The sequence below is a fragment of the Sus scrofa genome, chromosome 5, assembly GCF_000003025.6.
Source record: "Sus scrofa isolate TJ Tabasco breed Duroc chromosome 5, Sscrofa11.1, whole genome shotgun sequence".
NCBI lineage: Eukaryota > Metazoa > Chordata > Mammalia > Artiodactyla > Suidae > Sus > Sus scrofa.
Genome location: NC_010447.5, coordinates 79,085,334 through 79,106,509, shown reverse-complemented (window position 1 = coordinate 79,106,509; position 21,176 = coordinate 79,085,334). Strand labels below are relative to the sequence as shown.

Sequence of the window (21,176 nt, the reverse complement as noted above, 5' to 3'; positions counted from 1 at the left end):
GATATATGGTTTTGACTTAGTAGATACCACCACACGTTTCCCTAAAGTGGTTGAACCAGTTTACATTCTCACTCATAATGTTTGTGAATTCATTTGTGCCATTTCCTCATCAGGACTTAAATATTTTAATATTTTAAATGTTTATACAACAGAAATTGAAGAAACACTGTAAATCTACCATAATAAAGATTAAAATGTTCAATTTTTTTTGTATTTAGAGTGGTTTCAATTATATAAAGCTCAAAACAGGCTAAACTAATAGTTCCCCCTCTTTTAGTTTAGTTTTGTGTTGTATAGGCTGAGGGAGGATGAAACCTAATACGTGAGGATGGCAGAGCAGACGGACGGAAATAACCTGAATCACTGATGATTCTGTTGAGCTATTTAACCAACCCCAGAACCGCCTATCTCCAGACCTGTTGATAATTCATTGATAAATCTTCTTATAGTATAGGTTAATGTTTATCACATATTTGCTATTTGAAGATGAAAGCATGCTTAATAAATCTATCTTATTTTAAGTGTTTTTGATGGCAGTTTTTAGTTTTGCTGTTTTGTTAATATGTTTTAAGTATTCCTTGTTAGGTTTAACCCTGGGATTTTACATTGATGTTGCAACAGCAAATACATACTTTTCTATGTTATGCATATTTTTATTTGTTCAATATATTTTTTGGTATGTAGAAATGACTTATATCAATATGTTAAGATTTTCACATCATTTAAATCCTTTGAAGTCCTATTAATTTTTTATTCTTTTTTAATCATTTACTTATATATTTCTTTCTATGCACAGCATGGTGACCCAGTTACACTTACATGTATACATTCTTTTTTCTCACATTGTGTGTTCCATCATAAGTGGCTAGACAGAGTTCCCAGTACTACACAGCAAGATCCTATTGCCATTCCATCCCTAAGGCAACATTTTGCATCTATTTACCCCAAGCTCCCAGTCCCTCCCAGTCCCTCCCCTTCCCCCTTGGCAACCACAAGTCTATTCTTCTCCTTTTCTTTACTTTTTTTGGTTTTTAGGGCCACTCTCACAGCATATAGAAGTTCCCAGGTTAGGGGTCAAATCAGAGCTGCAGCTGTGACTTACACCACAGCCACAGCAACATGGGATCCAAGCCATGTCTGCAACCTACACCACAGCTCATGGCAACACTGGATCCCTAACCATCTGGGCGGGTTCAGGGATCAAACCCACATCCTCATGGATACTAGTCAGGTTCATAACCTGCTGAGTCACAATGGGAACACCAATAATTTTTCATTTCTAATGGCATTCTTAGATTTTCCAGGTAGACAATTGTATCCTCGCCAAGATTTTTCTTTCCCCAAGCAAAGTTTAAATCTTATATCTATCCTCATCTAATTCCACTGTGAAGAAATTACATGATCCTTTTAATTAATATGGTAACTATTCTTTTCTTTTAATGACTTTAACTGTAATTCCTCCTATCTCTCATGAAGCATTGATTAAATATTTTTAGTGAAATATAGAAGGACTTTTGAATTTTTTATTATAAAACATTTCAGATAGAATTTTTCATGAATTATATTCTATGCTTTTGAGAAATAAGATCATCTCTGTGTGTTAACTTTTCACCTTAATTAGTTGTCTTATTAATGTGCTTGTGTGAGAATGTTTTCACAATCTTTTACAATCAACAGAGCATAGACTGTCCAAATGGAATCCTGAAACCTATGCCTCTACTTTGCAATAAAAAGACCAGTGTTCAGGGGAACTCTGGGATCTTTTGTACATCCTGTTTGACTCTGTGTAGAGGGAAGGAGAAGGAACATAAGAGAAAATTTAATCTTTGCAGTTTTTCTGAGTAAATGTAACTTACCTAAAATATTGCAAACATTTCCCCAGTGTTCTTTTCACAGCTGTCTTTACTTCCTTGTTTTTTAGGCTGTAGATGAGGGGGTTCAGCATAGGTGTGATCACACTGTATTGTAAGGAAGAGAGCAAGTCCAGGAAGGAACCAGAGGGGGGCATCAGATAGCGAACCATACCTGAGCCAAAGTATAGGATCACTGCAATGAGGTGGGAGGAGCAGGTGGAGAAAGCCTTGCTTCTGCCTGTGGTGGAGCTGATGCTCAGGATGTTGAATATAATACGAGCATAGGAGAAGAAGATTGGGAGGAAGTTTCCAAGACCAAGGAATATAGTTGAGAAGGACAAGATACTGATATTGATGGAGGTATCGGAGCAAGACAGAGGGAAGAGGGAGGGCAGTTCACAGGTGTAGTGGTGTATGGTTTGAGCATCACAGAAATCCAGGTTAAGAGCCAGAAACACGATGATGACTGCATTGAGAGAGGCCAGGCCCCAGGAGCCCCACACCAGCCCCTTACAGAGCTGGCTGCTCATTACTTGGCCATAGAGCAGTGGGTGGCAGATGGCAGCATAGCGGTCATAGGCCATCACTGAGAGCAGACAGGCTTCATTTCCTGCAGTAAGGAACACAAAGAAGACCTGGGCCAGACATCCCTCAACTGAGATGGTTTTTTTCTCAGACAGGAGGTCCCCCAGTAGCTTGGGCACAGTCACAGAAGAGAAGCAGAAGTCTAGGAATGATAAATTACTCAGGAAGAAATACATGGGAGTGTGGAGGTGGGAATCAGCCCTGATCACCAGCATCATTGTCAGGTTCCCCATCAGAGTCAGGAGATAAATTCCCAGGAATAACAGAAAGAGCAGAGCTTGGATATGGGGGTTGTCAGACAGCCCACTGAGGATAAACTTGGTGATGATGCTGTGGTTCCTCAAGGCCATTTGTCTAGGATATTTTCCTGTAATAAAATAAAGCCAAATAAAGCAAGCAATAAGGTGCTGCTATGATTGTTCTTATTTCCTTCAAGGCATCACCCCTTCTTATACATTTCCTCCTGTTCTGTCTGGGAGCTGTGCTGAGACACACAACACTGTCCCTCCCTGTCCCTCAGTAAGAGGTTTTTTTCTATTTTGCCTTGGATTGCAGTCTTCACATACTGCCAGAGAATTCTGCTCCTTTTCTGTAGGGATTTAACTGTAAAAATAAACACATCTGGACCACCTATAGTTCATGCTAGTTAGTTTTCATCTGAATTTTTCCTATTGTTTAGCGATCCTTATAATCATTTTAAGAAATATTATAGCATGTTTTTGCAGCGGTTGTTTTATTTATTTGTTTATTTATTTATTTATTAGGGCCACACGTGCAGCATATGGAGGTTCCCAGGGTGGGGTTTGAATTGGAGCTATAGCTGCTGGCCTATACCACAGCCACAGCAATGGGATCCAAGCTGTGTCTGCGACCTACACCCCAGCTCACAGCAAGGCCAGATGGTTAACCCACTGAACAAGGCCAGGGATCAAATATGCATCCTCATGGCATTAGCCTAGTTCATTACTGCTGAGCCACAATGGGAACTCCATCAGCAGTTGTTTTAAATTTCTTATGCTTGTTTTCCAATCATTATTTTTTGGTCATAATCATCCAGTGACTTCTAACTTCCTAAACAGCTCATTAAATTTTAAGAAGAATTTTTTTTTTTGTCTTTTTGCTATTTCTTGGGCTGCTCCTGTAGCATATGGAGGTTCCCAGGCTAGGGGTCGAATCGGAGCTGTAGCCACAGGCCTACACCAGAGCCACAGCAACACGGGATCTGAGCCGCGTCTGCAACCTACACCACAGCTCACGGCAACGCCGGATCGTTAACCCACTGAGCAAGCGCAGGGACCAAACCCGCGACCTCATGGTTCCTAGTAGGATTCGTTAACCACTGCGCCACGACGGGAACTCCAGAATTTTTTTTTTTTGTGCGTGTACAGAGTATCTCGATCACTATCTCACTTTTTTCTCACAGTGATTTTTAAAATTATAGTTGATTTACAATGTTATTCCAATTTCTGCTGTACAGCAAAGTGACTGATACATATATATATGTATGTACATATTTAAAATATTATTTTTCATCATGGTTTATCTCAGGAGATTGGATATAGTTCCTTGTGCTATACCGTAGGATCACATTACTTATTCATTCTAAATGTAATAGTTTGCATCTATCAACCACAGACTACCAGTCTATCCCACTCTTTTGCCCTTGCCCTTGGCAACCACAAGTCCGTTCTCTATGTCTTTCTCACAATGATTTTCACAGTTGTGATTTTGGTGTGCTTGTGAGGGGAGGTGAGCTCAGGGTCTTCCTACTCTACCATCTTGGCTGCTCCTTTCTCACAGTGACTTTTTTGATTTACTTATGGCAGGCAATCATATCCACTTTATTTTGGAGAAATCTGGTAGTCAGGGAGATTTTGTAATGCCATGCTGACAACAGATAGAAAAATCAGGATGTGAATTCTACTGCTCTTTCTAAATCTAGTGGATAGGCTGTTCTGATAGAGTTCTTTATCTGTCTTTAATGTATCTTTTAACCAAATTTGTTACTTTTGATACCAGAAAGTTCTCTTTGTTTCTGTATATGTGCTCCCGTTATTCTCCATACAAATGTTCTCCACTTTAATCTATGGATCCAAACTGTTATGAACCTTCCAATGGACTTTAAATTCTGCATTTTTCTTATAGTCTGTCCTGACCACTCCCTCTTGTAAACTTATAACCTTCTGTTTAATCCACTGGGCTCCTTGTTCTCAGTTGCCTTATGTCACAGTCTGAATTCGTATTTTTTCTCGTTAATATTAAAGACATATCTCAGATTTCCCCTCCAGACTGTGAGGTCATGGACTGCATCTTACTAATAACAACCACAGATTATTATTTCTGGCTGTATCTGATACATATTCTGTGTTAACTCCCTATTATATCTCTCACTTTTTTTGAAAACCTCCATATGGCATCTCGTGAATGCTTCAGATATGACCTCTTGAGCATTCCAGGCACAATCCCATCCTTTCACACTAAAATGTCCCCAATGCCACCAATCTACCAATAGCACTAATGCCTGGCAGAAGTATTGCTAATCTTGTCTATCAAAGTTGCCACACGAAGTCTGCTTTTATCTGCATGGACCATGTCACTTCACATCACTGCAACATCCTTTCATGATCTCTCATTTTTATAGAAGCAATAGGCACTTCTGCCATTGCTGCAAGAAGGTTCTTGCATTTGCATTGTGGATGCAAAAAATTTATTATTTTATTGACCCATGAGATCAGAATAGAGAATTTGTATGGTTTTCTCTTAGCCGCTTCTTAAACTCACTGTGCTAAGTCTAAGGGTGCATCCAAGAAGACCAGAATGTGGTAGTTTATGTGGATGATAATGCTCACCTGAATCTAATTAAGTTTTTAAACCTGAATTTATAGGGATATGTAGTAAAGCAATGTTCTATATGAAGTTTCCTTAGGGGCCTCTGGTTTTAAAAGATAACTTTGCAGGGTTCTGCTTTTGTTTAGCAGTTCACAATATAACCCTGGGTATCTTGCTGAACTAAAAAAATTTGAATTACTTTTTTCACAGAACACCCTGCCAGCAGTCTATGACCCCATGTTAACTCATCAAGAGATGCTTATGATCCTGTTAATAAACCCATCAACCAAAGCTTAGGCCCATCCTGGAACCGAGTGTAGGTTACCTGCATGCCGGACAGGAGGGCAATGCTTACCTTTGTCTGCCTGTGGATATTGGCTTAGTTCTAGTGACAGTGAGGGATAAATAGCCAGAGAAATTATGTTTGAAGATCCTGCATGGATAAATTTGTAAACACTGTTGAAAGAAAATATTTTATTAGAATATACACAAGCAAAGTAAAGTAACAAATTGGACTAATACTTTACTTAGATATTTTCATATATATCTCAGTAAATTTAGATATTTTTAAGCTATCCTCCAAACTGCTTCCATTCTCCACTTTCATTCATAAGGAGACCTGGCCACAGTGTCTATGACAGGCTCAGGGGCTCACATTAAGAGAGACTATTTCTGGAATCACTTATATTTCCTAAGTGTCATATTTCCAAAGAATCATTTTCCTTCTCATCCTATATCCACCTGTAATGTACATGAAGACATCAAGTACTGTATCATGTGATTTGAAGGGTACTACAGAGAAATACTTGCTAAATAACACCTTCAGCTGATAAGGTAGATTTTTAAAAATAACTCATTCTAGGTTAGCTTATCCTGAAATAAACTAATCTTTAACTGCTACTTGGACCAAGACATTGGCTTCATTTCATCCTGCCACAGAGAGAAACTGATGTGAAACCTAACACATGGGTGAGAACAGGAAAGACTAAAGTGAACGAATTGGTGGTGGATCTCAGAAAAGGGTAGAAGATAGGAGAGGAGAATTCCCTAAGTGTCTTGGAAGAGTCTTGCGCACAATTTAAAGATATTTTTGTGATGAAGAAACAAGTGAAGGGTGTGTGTGGTAGGTCAGCCTCCAAGGTGGCTTGAGGGATCCCAGGGCAACATTCAGGCCCTAGATTTGTAGGTGAGGATCTGAAATGAAGAGAAAAATATTACTGCATCGAAGGAGAGAATCAAAGTTTGAGACAATTGACTGAATTATTCTCAGAGCTGTTCCCTCCTTAGGAATAGTACTCCCTTGCACTATTTACCTATTCAGTGGTGACCAGATCTGAGACCCTGCTGTGTAGCACTGGGAACTACGTCTAGTCACTTATGATGGAGCATGATAATGTGAGAAAATAGATTGCATACATGTATGTGTAACTGGGTCACCATGCTGTACACTAGGGAAAAAAATGAGGAAACAGAAATCCTCACTGCAGTTTATCAAACTGGAGTTTGGAAAAAGCAGGGGAATACGTAGCTTCAATGGCACAGAATCTGTATCTGATATTCTTATTTCTTTCCTGGTGTCAGCTCTCTATAGTGTTTTGTGATTATGAAGTATGAGAAGATTTATGCCAGGCTGTATGTTCCTGTACCTGGTGTTATGTGGAGGGGGGGGGAGTAGATATTCTGTTCCTCTGCACAGGTTTGATGGACTAATGCAACATTTGGAGAAATAAGAGATTTCTAAACCCTTCCAGGACAGGAGATCATATACCATGGTGGATTCATTTTCATCTCTAGTCAGGGAAGAGGGATGTCTGAATAGGATCTTTGGCTATAAAACAAATGGAATAGGTCATGAAGTGTGAAGAGGTGGAAATGTGTGAGGGAACAGATAAGGAAATTTAAAACTTACAAACAGATATTCCTGGAAAAAACAAAGGAATCATCAGAGAATCAGGGAAGAATTACCATATTTCTGTTTTTCTGGAGAGGGCTTTTCTGAGTTTTTCGTCTTTCCCTTCATGGTTGACACATCGTAGGTAACGTCTCAAAACTGACCGCGTCATAGAAGTTTGGTGTTTGGCATATCAGATAGCTTTTTTCTTTGCTGTCAGTGAGTGCTGGGCATTAGACTAGTTTATGCTCTAGAAGCAGTACAAAGATCACGTAAGCAGGATTAGTCTCCTGAATAACTTGGAGTGGTGTCATTCTGCAAAGTCTCTATGAGGAAAGACAAAGACAGTTTCTTTAAAGACGTTCAAATTCGAATAACAGGCATATATTTCATTAAATATTCTTACATGATCTCAGGTGCAGCAATGTGCCTTCTCGTCATTTCCTCTGTGATTCTAATACTCTTTTGAGAGCATCACTTAAAGAAAGCACTGTCTAACAGAACCAATCAGAAGGCCATCTTGCTTAGGCAGCCATGGGCTGCGGTGGGCACCCATGGGATGCTGGGCCCCTGCCCTGTGTTCCGTGGAGTCCCAGCCTGATGTCCCGCTCTGGACTCAGTAACTACTCAGTTTCCAGTTAACTGGAAAAGTTAAACTTAGTAGAAAGCACAGGGGATTCTCTCCAGGGCAGTACTTGAAGTTTCTGAATTAAGGTAATTATTTAAAGCCTAAAAGAGTATTTTATTAGACTCATGAGGGCTGAAAAAGCAGAGTATAGAATGGAACTTTTAAGCAAATTTTAATCTGCTGGAAAAGGAACATTTTCCTAATGGCCACACATGGCTGAATATGTGCAGCTGAGCTGTGATACATTACTACGCTCTGGGTTTTATTGTAGTGTACATTTGAATTTTTCTTTTCTTCACTATAGACTTGTCTGTTATAATGCTTAAGTGAGAGTAGTTAACTACATCCTAGGAATATTATTGAGCCTTAAGTTTACAGTATTTTTTTTCACGGTAATATTCTGGTTTTTATTTAAAAAGTGATATTCTGGAGTTCCCGTCGTGGCGCAGTGGTTAACGAATCCGACTAGGAACCATGAGGTTGCGGTTCAATCCCTGGCCTTGCTCAGTGGGTTGAGGATCCGGCGTTGCCATGAGCTGTGGTGTAGGTCGCAGACATGGCTCGGATCCCACATTGCTGTGGCTATGGTGTAGGCTGGCGGCTGCAGCTCTGATTAGACCCCAAGCCTGAGAACTTCCATATGCTGAGGGAGCGGCCCTAGAAAAAGGCAAAAAGACAAAAAATTCTGTTTAATATGGTTTATTTCAAAATTTATTTTTTAATAGATTTACTGAAATATAAGACAAAATTATATAAATTTAAGGTGTATGTCTTGATTATTTTTAGGTCCTTATTTAATCCCTCCTCCACCCCCAGATCTATTAAGGTATAATTGGCAAATAAAAATTTCATACATTTAAGTCATACAAAGTGAAAATTATTGGATCTTGAGTTTATAGAATTCAATATTCAAGGTATATAATGAATTATATAGATATTGTTAAATTTGTAATTCAAGCATATAATGAATTTTCTTGCATATGGCTATCCAGTTTTCTCAACATCCTTTATTGAAGAGACTATCCTTTCTTTATTATTTGTTCTTTGCTCCTTTGTCGTAGATTAATTGACCATATGTGTGTGGGCTTATTTCTGGGGTCTCAGTTCTGCTCCATTGATCTATATGTTTTCCTGCCAATACCATGCTGTTTTGATTACTAGAGCTTTATAATATTGCTTAAAATCAGGGAGTGTGAAACCACCAGCTTTCTTCTTTTTTTTCCCTTAGGATTGCTTTGGCTATTGGGAACCTTTTGGCGTTCTATATCAATTTTAGATTTTTTTGTTCTATTTCCATGAAAAATGTCCTTGGGTTTTTGATAGAGATTGCAGTGAATCTGTAGGTTGTGCTAGGCAATATAGACATCCACGAGTATAGCATATCTCTATTTCTTTGTGTCTGCTTCAGTTTCTTTCTACACTTTCTCATAGTTTTACAGGTCTTTGACCTCCTTGGTTAAATTTATTCCTAGGTATTTTATACTTTGTTTTAGACAATAAAGTGTTTAAAAACCTATTCTCATGTAGAGTTGAAATTTTGTAATTTTCCTATTTATCATCTTACTCATAGTTCGTGTACTTTTGCCTTTTTGTTTCTGGTAGAATACCTCTGGTCAACATTTTGTAGTAAGGCAGGTCTAGTGTCGATGAACTCCTTCAGCTTTTGTTTGTTGGGAATGGATTTATTTCTCCTTCATATCTGACTTATACCTTAGCTGGATAGAATATTCTTGGCTGACAGATTTTATCTTTCAGTATGTTGAGAATGTCATTTCACTCCTCCCTGTCCTATACAGTTTCTGCTGGGAAATCTGCTGTAGCCTATTGAGGATTCCTTTGCAGGTTACATCCTTTTTACACCAACTGCCTTTAAAGTTCTTTCTTTGTCACTGATTTTTTAAATTGAGGTATAGTTGATTTACAATATTATATTATTTTAAGGTATATAACATAGTGATTTGGTATTTTTATAGATTATACTCCATTTAACGTTATTATAAAATATTGGCTGTATTCCCTGTGCTGTACAAATCATTGTTTCTTATTTGTTTTGTGCCTCTTAATTCCCTTCTCTGTCTTAACCTTCCTCCAGCCTCTCTCCCCAGTGGTAACAACTAGTTTATTCTCCATATCTGTGTATCCATTTCTATTTCATTATATTCATTTGTTTATTTTTTTTAGATTCTACATATGATGGAGCATGATAATATGAGAAAAAAGAATGTACACATGTATGTGTAACTGGGTCACCATGCTGTACAGTAGAAAATTGACAGAACACTAAACCAACTATAATGAAAAAAAATCATTATAAAAATAGCTTCTACATGTAAATGAAAACATACAGTATTTGTCTTTTTCAGTCTGACTTACTTCACTCTGCACAATGTCCTCAAGGTCCATCCATTTTGTTGCAAAATTCATTCTTTTTTATGGCTGAGTAATATTCCATTGTATGTATGCCACATCTTCTTTCTTTTTGGCAGTGCTTGTGACTTGTGGAAGCTCTCAGGCCAAAGATCAAACCTGAGCCACAGTAGCGACAACACCAAGTCCTTCACCACTAGGCCACCAGGGAATTTCAGCTATACCATATCTTCTTTACCCATTCATGTGTAGGACCCTTAGGTTGCCTCTGTATCTCAGTTATTATAATTAATGCTTCAATAAACATTGGGGTGTATGTATCTTTTTGAATTAGTGTTTTTGTTTTCTTTGGGTATATACCCAAAAATAGAACTGCTGGATCATAGGGTAGTTCTATTTTTAGTTTTTTCAGAAACTTTTATACTGTTTTCCATAGTGGCTATCCTAATTTATATTCTTACTAACAGTGTATAACAGTATACCTTTTCTCCACATCCTTGCTAACATTTATTATTTGTCGTCTTATCAACTGAAGCCATTCTCAAAAGTGTGAGGTGATATCTTATTGTGGTTTTTTTTTTTTTTTAATTTTCCCACTGTACAGCAAGGGGGTCAGGTTATCCTTACATGTATACATTACAATTACAGTTTTTCCCCCACCATTTCTTCTGTTGCAACATGAGTATCTAGACATAGTTCTCAATGCTATTCAGCGGGATCTCCTTGTATATCTATTCTAGGTTGTGTCTGATAAGCCCAAGCTCCCGATCCCTCCCACTCCCTCCCCCTCCCATCAGGCAACCACAAGTCTCTTCTCCAAGTCCATGATTTTCTCTTCTGAGGAGATGTTCATTTGTGCTGGATATTAGATTCCAGTTATAAGTGATATCATATGGTATTTGTCTTTGTCTTTCTGGCTCATTTCACTCAGTATGAGAGTCTCTAGTTCCATCCATGTTGCTGCAAATGGCATGATGTCATCCTTTTTTATGGCTGAGTAGTATTCCATTGTGTATATATACCACATCTTCCGAATCCAATCCTCTGTCGATTTTGATTTGCATTTCCCTGATGATTAAGCTATTGAGTATCTTTTCATGTGCCTGTTGGCCATGTATATATCTTAGGAAAAAATGTCGATTCACGTCTTCTCCTCATTTTAAAATTGCGTTATTTCTTATTGTGATATTGAGTTGTATGAGTTCTTCATACGTTTTGGATGTTAAGCATTTATCAGACATCTCAATTGCAAATACCTTTTCCTATTCAGTAGGTTGTCTTTTCATTTTGTTGATGGTTTCTTTTGTGTGCAAAACCTTTTAGGTTTAATTAGGTCCCATTTATATATTTTTTTTCTTAAAAATTTTTTTTATTGTTATTTCCCCAATACATTTTTTTCTAGTGTACTACATGGTGACCCAGTTACACATACATGTGTACATTCTTTTTTCTCACATTATCATGCTCCATCATAAGTGACTAGACATAGTTCCCAGTGCTACACAGCAGGATCTCATTGCTAATGGGGAGGGGGAAGGAGTGGGATAGATTGGGAGCTCAGGGTTAATAGATGCAAACTATTGTTTTTGGAATATATATTTTTTCTTTTGTTTCCCTTGCCTGGGAAGACAAGACAGATTAAAAAAAATAGTGCTAAGCCTTAGGTCAGTTAGTGTACTGCCTGTTTTCTTCTAGGAGTTTTTTGGTTTCTGATTTTATGCTTAGGTCTTTAATCCATTTTGAGTTTATTTTTTATGTGGTGAGGAAATGTTCTAATTTCATTTTTTTTTTGCATATAGCTGTCTAGTTTTCCCGACACTACTTATTGTTGAGGCTGTCATTCCCCCCATCATGTATTTTTGCCTCCTTTGTTTTGGATTAATTGACTGTATGTATGTGAGTTTATTGCTGGGCTTTCTATTGTGTTTCACTGGTTTATGTGTCTGTTTTTGTGCAAGTACCGTACTGTTTTGATTAGTGTAGCTTTGTAGTATGATGTAAAGTCTCAGAGTGCAATACTTTTTTCTTCTTCTTAAGATTGCTTTGGCTCTTTGTGGTCTTTTGTGATTTCTTAAGATTGTTTATACTAGGTAGGTGAAAAAATGTCATAAGTATTTTGATAGGGATTGCATTATATCTGTTTTTGTATGTTTTTATCTTGTTCTTTTGTCTGAAACACATTTTTTTCATCTCATACTGTCTAACTCTCTATGTTTGGGGTCTCTTTGACAGAAATTATGTAGATTTGACGGCTGGTGCCCAGTCCTGGAGTTCTTGGGGGTGATAGTGGCTCATGTGTACCCAAAACACATGATGGGAGCAGTGGTATCATGCTTCCTCTCCTGGAGCAAGGTAGCTACTACGGATGGGGTTCCATGAGGCAGTTGGCAGTGGTTCATGGTTCATGGACTGCTCCTGGGGCAGGGGTGGGTGGCAGTGGCTTCTGCAACCCTTCTTGTTACCAGGAAGCTCTTGGGACTGCTTCCTATCACTGGCAATATCAGCAGCTGCCTCTGTGACCCCTTCCTTTGACAGGTGGCTTGAGGGACCTATCTCTGCAGCTGCAAGGGAAGGTAACATCTTTGAATTCAACTAATTCTCATCTGAGTCAGAGTACCCATTTGTAGGCCACTAGCTCTCTCACTGTATCATGTTTACTATCATCATTCTGAATGCTTTTTCAGGTAGATTTCCTGTTTTCTTTAAGTTGTTTTTGTGTGTTTTTACCTTATTCCTTTGTCTGAAACATAGTATCATCCTAGTAGACACAAATGTCCTTCTCTGCCACTCTAGGACCAAGAGAAACTCAAGAGATTGTCTCCTACCTCCTTATATCTACTCAATCCACACTGCTTCTTCAGGTCCCTGGTGGTTGCACTATATTTTGTGTGGACTTTTCAATGGGCTTATCAAGTTCCTGAGCCTCACATAAGAAACAAGATACATTTTTTTTTTACTCTCATACCTAAAAACTTAAATAGAGGGTCATTCTTTAGTATCCATATATATACATCAAATGTGGCCCAAGGATTGGATGGTAATATGTCAAAATCCTCCATGCTCACAATCCTCTTGAGTATTTTTCCAGTTCTCTCCCCAGTTTGATTCCGGTCTAGTTGCATATTCCTCCAAATATTTGCATTCCTTTTAAAAGTAGAACCCAAGGCTTTTGGAATGTTTGTTCTCTGATTCCACAGTGAATGGGAAAACTTTGGGTAACAAGTAAATAAAGCATAGAGTGGAAAGAAATCTCATAGTTCTGTTAGTATTTTGTTTTTATATTATGCTATATTTATTCTTAAAACCTTGCCTTTTCTATAGATGAGTATTCTTAAGTTGTTGTGGGAAACATTTATCTCTTCATACTGTTCTTCATATCCAAAGTGATTAGACCTAACTCATGGGAGCCTGGAATCTGAGGTCAGTTTTGGTTGCTAGTTTTGGAAAACAAATCCTGTCAAAAACAACTAATCTTAGAATGGTGGGAGAGAGAATAGATTTGAACGTGTGTCTTCATGTTGTGCACCTTCCTTTGCCCAAGTCTACCTATCCTTTCTCCTCTCACATATTCTAGGGACCAGACTGAGTAGTGCCAGAGGCCAGGTGAAGGCTCAGCAATGGTTGGAGGAAGAGAAATTTCACCATTTATAGCCATGCTATCTCAGCCTTTCTGCTGTTCCTCTTCCTTTTGGGGGCTGATTGATATTTTCTGGGTGGAAGGAAAAGATATCAAGTTTAGTAAAATAGAAATATTGATTATTTCATCACTCCAGGTCTGGTTATAATCCAGTACATTAGAGTTAAGGTAAAAAATCCTGCTGGTCCACTGGAAAAAAGCCTAAGTTCCACTGAATCTTTCCCCATAACCACTGGTATTATATACAGGGTGATATCATGGATCAGATATAGGACAGTGATCCCCTACACCATTTCACTTCCTTCCTACACTCATCACTTCCTCTGAACACTTGAAATCTTTCTTAAAATGAGACTCAATTTTTTTTTTTTGTCGGATAACTCCTGTGGATCTCACATTTAGAAAAAGTCATCTAAAAACAGTGAGGGTGACCATAGGTGGCCTGAAGACTTTATCCTTCCATCTCTCATAAATTTCATTCTTTAATAGAAAATTTGTTGTTTTCTTAATGTCTCATGAAATTCTGCACAGATTCTCTCAACCAGTTTGTCACTTCAAATGCCCTCTACATATAAATTTCAGATTCTCCTCTATCAGAGAAAATTTTGGGGAGGCCAGAAAGAGGAAGAGTTCTAACATCTATGAGGTCTCATAATCATGCTAGCTGGGGGCTGAAGTTAGTTTTTTATTTTTCCAGTGGTGGACCAGGGAATAAAATTTTAACTTGTTTTAAAGGTCTTGCAGTAAATACAAAAGAGCAACCAAAGATGATTTTAAGTTAAGAGGCAGTAGTCTACAATTTGTGGCAAAAATGTAAGAATTTATTGTCTAAGTGATTGGAAGAGGTACCAACATTATTATGAGCCTCTTAATTTGTTAGCATCTGCACTAGCTTGTGAGAAATGTCTACTTTCTCGTTGACCCTAGAAATGGTGTTTTAAGCCATTTACGTATTCAGTTCTAGGTTCCCTTTTGGTCTCAGAGAAGGAAAAGATTAAGTTTTAATGCCCTGAAAAATACCTCTTTTAATAAGCGTCACCTTGGTCTCTCAAGTACATTGAGAAAGAAGAACACAGTTCAGATTCTGCAAAATGCAGAGGCAAGGTTCACAGGCAGTGAGAGCAGGAGTCAGGAAACCAGGGAATAAGCACTGAGTCAATAGGACCTGTCTCCAAAATATATGGTGGATGTAGTCTACCAAGCCAAATTTGTATCTAAGTCCTCCATCACTTTATTCAGTAGCTATAAAGCCTAAAAATTTGTCTTTTTGCCGTATTTTTGCCACATATATAAATGCCTTCTTTACCATTGGGAAACCTGTGCCTTCTTTACCATTGGGAAACCTGTGCCTTCTTTACCATTTCGCTATGCTTATCCACTTTATTAATTATATTATTTGTTTAATGTTCAGTATTGGGCTGAATGATATCTGGAATTTTCATACATTTATCATTCTCCCATTTCATTTTATATTACAGCAGATGCTGATAGTACCAGACTAACAAATGTTCTTACCTTTAACTTTTGGAATGAGATACAGGTAGAAGGGAATGCATCGGCATATGCAGTATCTTTAGCAATTGAAAGAGACAGGCACAATAACAGTGATAGGAAGTGTGCCTTTGGTTTGTTGTGAAATGTAATTGGTGTGCTAAAGAAATAAAATGACAGCCTTAGGTTAACCAAATACCAACATAGGGTATGGTGTGAAACCCAAAAGACCTTTATGAGAGTTTTTTTTTTAAAGACACCTTGTCTCCTATAACCAGAGAGTAGACTGGTGAAAATAGGCCCAGGACCTGACTATTAGAGCAGCTGAATTCAAAAGAGGGCTTAATTCACAGCTCAGCAAATATCCTATGCCATATTCAAGGCTTCAACAGAAAAAGAATAGGGCCATGAGACTTAGGATGGGGACATCTGGATGGATATGCTTCAGCTTTCTGAATCCTCTGAATCATTGGAGCCTATAAAGTTGGCTCACAACTCTTGCAAGATTATAGTGGTTTTTCTGTTGCTTGAAGATCATGCAGAAATCTCACCTGAGGCAGATGTCTGGTAAGGTGTTATTTATCCTCTTTTACTTCCCCTACTGGCTTCTAGACCAGTGGCTGGGGTCAAGTCTCAGCATGGTTGGACTTGGGAAGTACAGCCTTACATTGGGAGGAAAGGGATTATTTACCAAACCAGTTTTAGGACACGGACAATGTGTATGCATGAGAACTGAGAAAACATGCCTGAGAATGGATCTTTTAGTTTAGTTTTCCTGTTTATTAAAGTATAAAGTACACAAGTAAAGTGAGTGAAGTGCACTCATCTTAAAGATGGCACTTGAAGTTCTCTTGTGGTGCAGTGAGTTAAGGATATGGTGTTGTCACTGCAGTGGCTTGGGTTGCTGCTGCAGTGTGGGTTCTGTCCCTGGCCTGGGAACTTTTTCATGCCATGAGTGTAACCAAAAAAATTTAAAGGTAGTCCTTGATGAGTTTTTACATGTATACGTATATATGTAACCAGTACACAGATCAGGATACAGAAATTTTCATTAGCTTAGAAAGTTCCCTCAGGCCTCTTTTTAGTAAATCCATTCCCCATAGGCAAGCAGTGTCCCAACATAACTTGTTAATTATTTTCTTTGTTTTAAACTTTATATAAGTGAAATCATATTATATGTGTCTGGTTTCTATTATCCATGTGTTGTCAAAAGCCTGCTTTTTACAGCTGTAAAGTATTATATGAATTGTATGAATATACTAGGCTTTATTGATCCATTCTCCAATTGATGAACATTTTAGTTATTTGCAATTTTTTTGGCAACAATGAATAAAGCTGTCATAATCACTCTAGTAATGTCTTTCCTGGATATATATATTCATAGCCCTTGGTATATATCTAGGAATGTAATTCTTGGGCCTTAGAGTAGTTGTGTGGGGTTTTTTTCTTTTTTTCTTTTTAGGGATGCACCTGCAGCATATGGAAGTTTCCAGGCTAGGGATTGAATCCAAGCTGCATCTGCAGGCCTACACCACAGCCACAGCAATGCTGGATCCTTAACTCACTGAGCAAGGCCAGGGATTGAACCTGAATCCTCACAGAGACTATGTCAGGTTCCCACTGAGCCACAGTGGGAACTTCGACTATTGACTTTTTTGGTAACAAAGTATTTTCTTACACAGAAGTTTTACTTAAGCCACAGCAATCAGATAAACAAAAGAAATTAAAGGTATCCAAACTGGAATAGAAGAGGTAAAATTGTTACTATATGCAGATGACATGATACTGCATATAGAAAACCCTAAGGACTCCACACAAAAACTACTCAAACTGATCAAAATTCAGCAAAGTAGCAAGGTACAAGATTAACATCCAGTAATTTGTTGCATTTATGTATACTGGCAATGAAATATTAGAAAAGGACTATAAAAATACCTTTTAAAATTGCACCCCCTAAATTAAATACCTAGAACTAAAGCTGACCAATGAGGTGAAAGACTTATACTCTGAGAACTATAAAACATTAATCAGGGAAATTAAAGAGGATTCAAAGAAATCCCATGCTCCTAGATTGGAAGAATTAATATTTTTAAGATCTCCATACTACCCAAAGCAATCTACACACTTAATGTGATCTCTATCAAATTACCTGTGACAGTTTCACAAACCTAGGGCAAATGATCCAAAAATTTATATGGAACCTTAAAAGACCCAATAGCGCCAAAGAAATACTGAGGAAAAAAAAAAGCGAGCAGGAGGCATAACTCTCCCAGACCTTAGACAATATTACAAAGCTACAGTAATCAAGACAGTATGGCACTGGTACCAAAACAGAAATACAGACTAATGGAACAGAATAGAAAACCCATAAATAAAGCCAGACACCTATGGTCAATTAATCTTCAACAAAGGAGGCAAGAACATAAAATGGGAACAAGACAGTCTTTTCAGCAAGTATTGCTGGGAAACCTGGACAGCTGCATGTAAATCAATGAAACTGGAACACACCCTACACCATGCACAAAAATAAACTCACAATGGCTTAAAGACTTAAACATAAGACAAGACACCATGAAAGTCCTAGAAGAGAACATAGGCAAAACATTCTCTAACACAAAGCATACAAATGTTTTCTTAGGTCGGTCTCCCAAAGCAATAGAAATATATAAAACAATAAAATAAAAACAAAAAATAAACAAACAGGACCTGATCAAACTGGCAAGCTTTTGCACAGCAAAGAAAACCATAAAAAAAGACGAACCTGCAGAATGGGAGAAAATAATTGCAAACGATGCCACCAGCAAGGGCTTAATCTCTAAAATAAAAAAAACAACTCATACAATTCGACAGCAAAAAAACAAACAACCCTACAGAAAAATGCACAAAAAACCTAAATAGACATTTGTCCAAGGAAGACATACAGATAGTCAGCAGGCACATGAAAAAATGCTCTACATCACTAATCATTAGAGAAATGCAAACCAAAACCACAATGAGGTACCACCTCACACTGGTCAGAATGGCTGTTATTAATAAGTCTCCAAATAACAAATGCTGGAGAGTGTGTGGAGAAAAAGGAACCCTCCTGCATTGTTGATAGGAATGTAAATTGGTACAACTACTATGGAAAACACTATGGAGTTACCTCAGAAAACTAAGTATAGAACTACCATATGACACAGAAATCCCACTTCTAGGTATATATCCGGACAAAGCTTTCATTCAAAAAGATACATGTACCCCTACGTTCATAGCAGCACTATTCATGATAGCCAAAACACAGAAACAACCTAAATGTCCATTGACAGATGAATGGCTTAAGAAGATGTGATGTGATGTGATGTGATGTGATGTGATGTGATGTGTGTGTGTGTGTGTGTGTGTGTGTGTGTGTAGTGGAATAGTATGCAGCCATAAACAAGGACAAAATAATGCCATTTGCAGCAACATGGATGCAATTAGAGATTCTCATACTAAGTGAAATAGGTCAGAAAGAGAAAGACAAATATCATATGATGTCACATATGTGGGATCTAAAATATGGCAAAAATAAACCTATGTGCAGAATAGAAATAGATTCACAGACATGGAGAGCAGACTTGTGGTCACCAAGGGAGAGGGGCAGGGAGTGGATGGACTGGGAGTTTGGGGTTGGTAGATGAAAACCATTGCATTTAGAATGGATAAGCAATGAGGTCCTGTTGTATAGCACAGAGAACTATATCCAATAATTTGTTATGGAATGTGATAGAAGATAATATGAGAAAAAGAATGTGTCTCTATATATGTATATAGATATAGGTAGATGACTGGGCCACTTTGCTGTACAGCAGAAATTGACAGAACATTGTAAATAAAATATAATAAAAATTAAAAGTTTTACTTAAAAATTACAAGTAGTTGATATTTGAAAAGTTTAACCTCTGTTTAATAAATACTTCCCTTGTTTTTAGTTCTTTTTGCAGCTCCTCATAGTCAAATGCTAAATCTCCTGAAATGATCATTGTATGTTTTCACCTCATTTTTATTATGTCATCTTATCAATCTTCTTCGTAGAAGGTTGTTTTCATATTCCCTTCTGATCAACAGCATATATCTTCCAAATAGTGAGCCAAAATCAAGAGCCAAGAGCCACTTCCTTAGAATAACAGGATTGGGTATTCAGGTAAGCTCTGGAATCTTTCTTTGGAATTATCTGAAACTGGCGGGGAGGAGATGGAGACAAAAGAGGGAATGCAAAGGAAGTCAATCTTTGTGATTTTGCCTAGTTTGTTCACAACCTAAAATATTATAGATATTTCCCCAATGTCCTTTTCACAGCTGCCTTCACTTCCTTGTTTTTTAAGCTGTATATGAGGGGATTCAACATGGGTGTGACTGCACTGTACTGTACGGAGAGGATCAAATCCAAAGAGGAGCCAGAGGGAGGCATGAGATAACAAAGAAAACCTGAGCCAAAGAACAGAATCACTGCAATGAAGTGGGAGGAGCAAGTAGAGAATGCTTTCTTTCTGCCTGTGCTGGAGCTGATGTTCAGGATGGTGGAGATAATACGGGCATAGGAGAAGAAGATTGGGAGGAAAGTTCCAAGCCCATGCAGTAAGCTGGAGCAGAGAAGGACAATGGTAGTGATGGAGATATCAGAGCAAGACAGGGGGAAAAGAGCAGGCAGTTCACAGGTGTAGTGGTGTATAGTTTGGGCATCACAGAAATCTAAGTTAATAGCCAAGAGCACAATGACAGATGCATTGAGAGAGGCCAGGCCCCATGAGATCAACACCAGCCTCATACAGAGCTGGTTGCTCATAACCTGGCCATAGAGCAGTGGGTGGCAGATGGCAGCATAGCGGTCATAGGCCATCACTGAGAGCAAACAGGCTTCAGTTCCTGAAGAGAAAAACACAAAGAAGACCTGAGCCAGACATCCCTCAACAGAGATTGTTTTCTTCTCAGACAAGAGGTCTTTCAGCAGCTTGGGCAGGGTGACGCAAGAGAAGCAGAGGTCCACAAATGATAGATTACTCAAGAAGAAATACATGGGTGTGTGGAGGTGGGAATCAGCCCTGATCACCAGCAGCATTGTCAGGTTCCCCATCATGGTCAGGAGGTAAATCACCAGGAAGAGCACAAAGAGCAGAGCCTTGATGTGGGGGTCGTCAGACAGCCCAATGAGAATAAACTCGGTGATGGAGCTGTGGTTCCTCAAGCCCATTGTGGGGGGTGTTTCCTTGGAATAAAATAGAAAACAGGGTGATACTGCCTATGATTGTTCCCATCCTTTAGGGCATCATCTTGTCTTAAACATCCCTCTCTGTTTTGCCTATGTTGTACTTAGTTATGTCAAAGCTGACCTTACTGTATCTCAGTAATAGTTGTTATCCTTTCCTGTTAGTCATCCATTTAGGTCACCATCTTCACATACTTTAGGAGAATTCTATTTGTGTTCTAAAGAGATTTACCGGGTAAATAATATCTCTGGCTCACTTACACATTAATGTTATTCAGTTTTCACTGCATGCTCTAAATTTTAGTTCTTAAAATCATGTTTTAAAACTCACTATGTAACATATCTGCAGTGATTGTTCTAAACATTTTATCCTCTCTCCATTTTTATTATTCAGAATAACCCAAGGCTTCTTACTTTCTCAACAGCACATTAGATTTTAATAGGTTTATTTTTTAATACGGAGTACTTCCTAACTTCCTATTCCTTTTTGTTCTTAAAGAAATTGTATGAAGTATTCCAGACTTATCTTCATTTTTACCTTGAGAAATATGAAAAATAGAGACTTACTGACAACTAGTATAAGAATCAGGAAATAACTTCCATAATTTTCCCCCTAATTCTCATCCCAATGTTCAGGCCTGGTCCACAGGCATAAAATTCACTTTTCC

At 38.1% G+C, this 21,176-nt stretch overlaps 2 protein-coding genes across 2 annotated transcripts; both read right to left on the bottom strand.

Moving 5' to 3' along the window:
• Positions 1,853 to 2,788, bottom strand: LOC100622380 (olfactory receptor 8S1-like). The gene has a single exon (XM_003355647.1). It carries the CDS (start codon positions 2,786 to 2,788, stop codon positions 1,853 to 1,855), a length of 936 nt encoding a protein of 311 aa, XP_003355695.1.
• Positions 19,570 to 20,493, bottom strand: LOC100737069 (olfactory receptor 8S1-like). The gene has a single exon (XM_013997989.1). It carries the CDS (start codon positions 20,491 to 20,493, stop codon positions 19,570 to 19,572), a length of 924 nt encoding a protein of 307 aa, XP_013853443.1.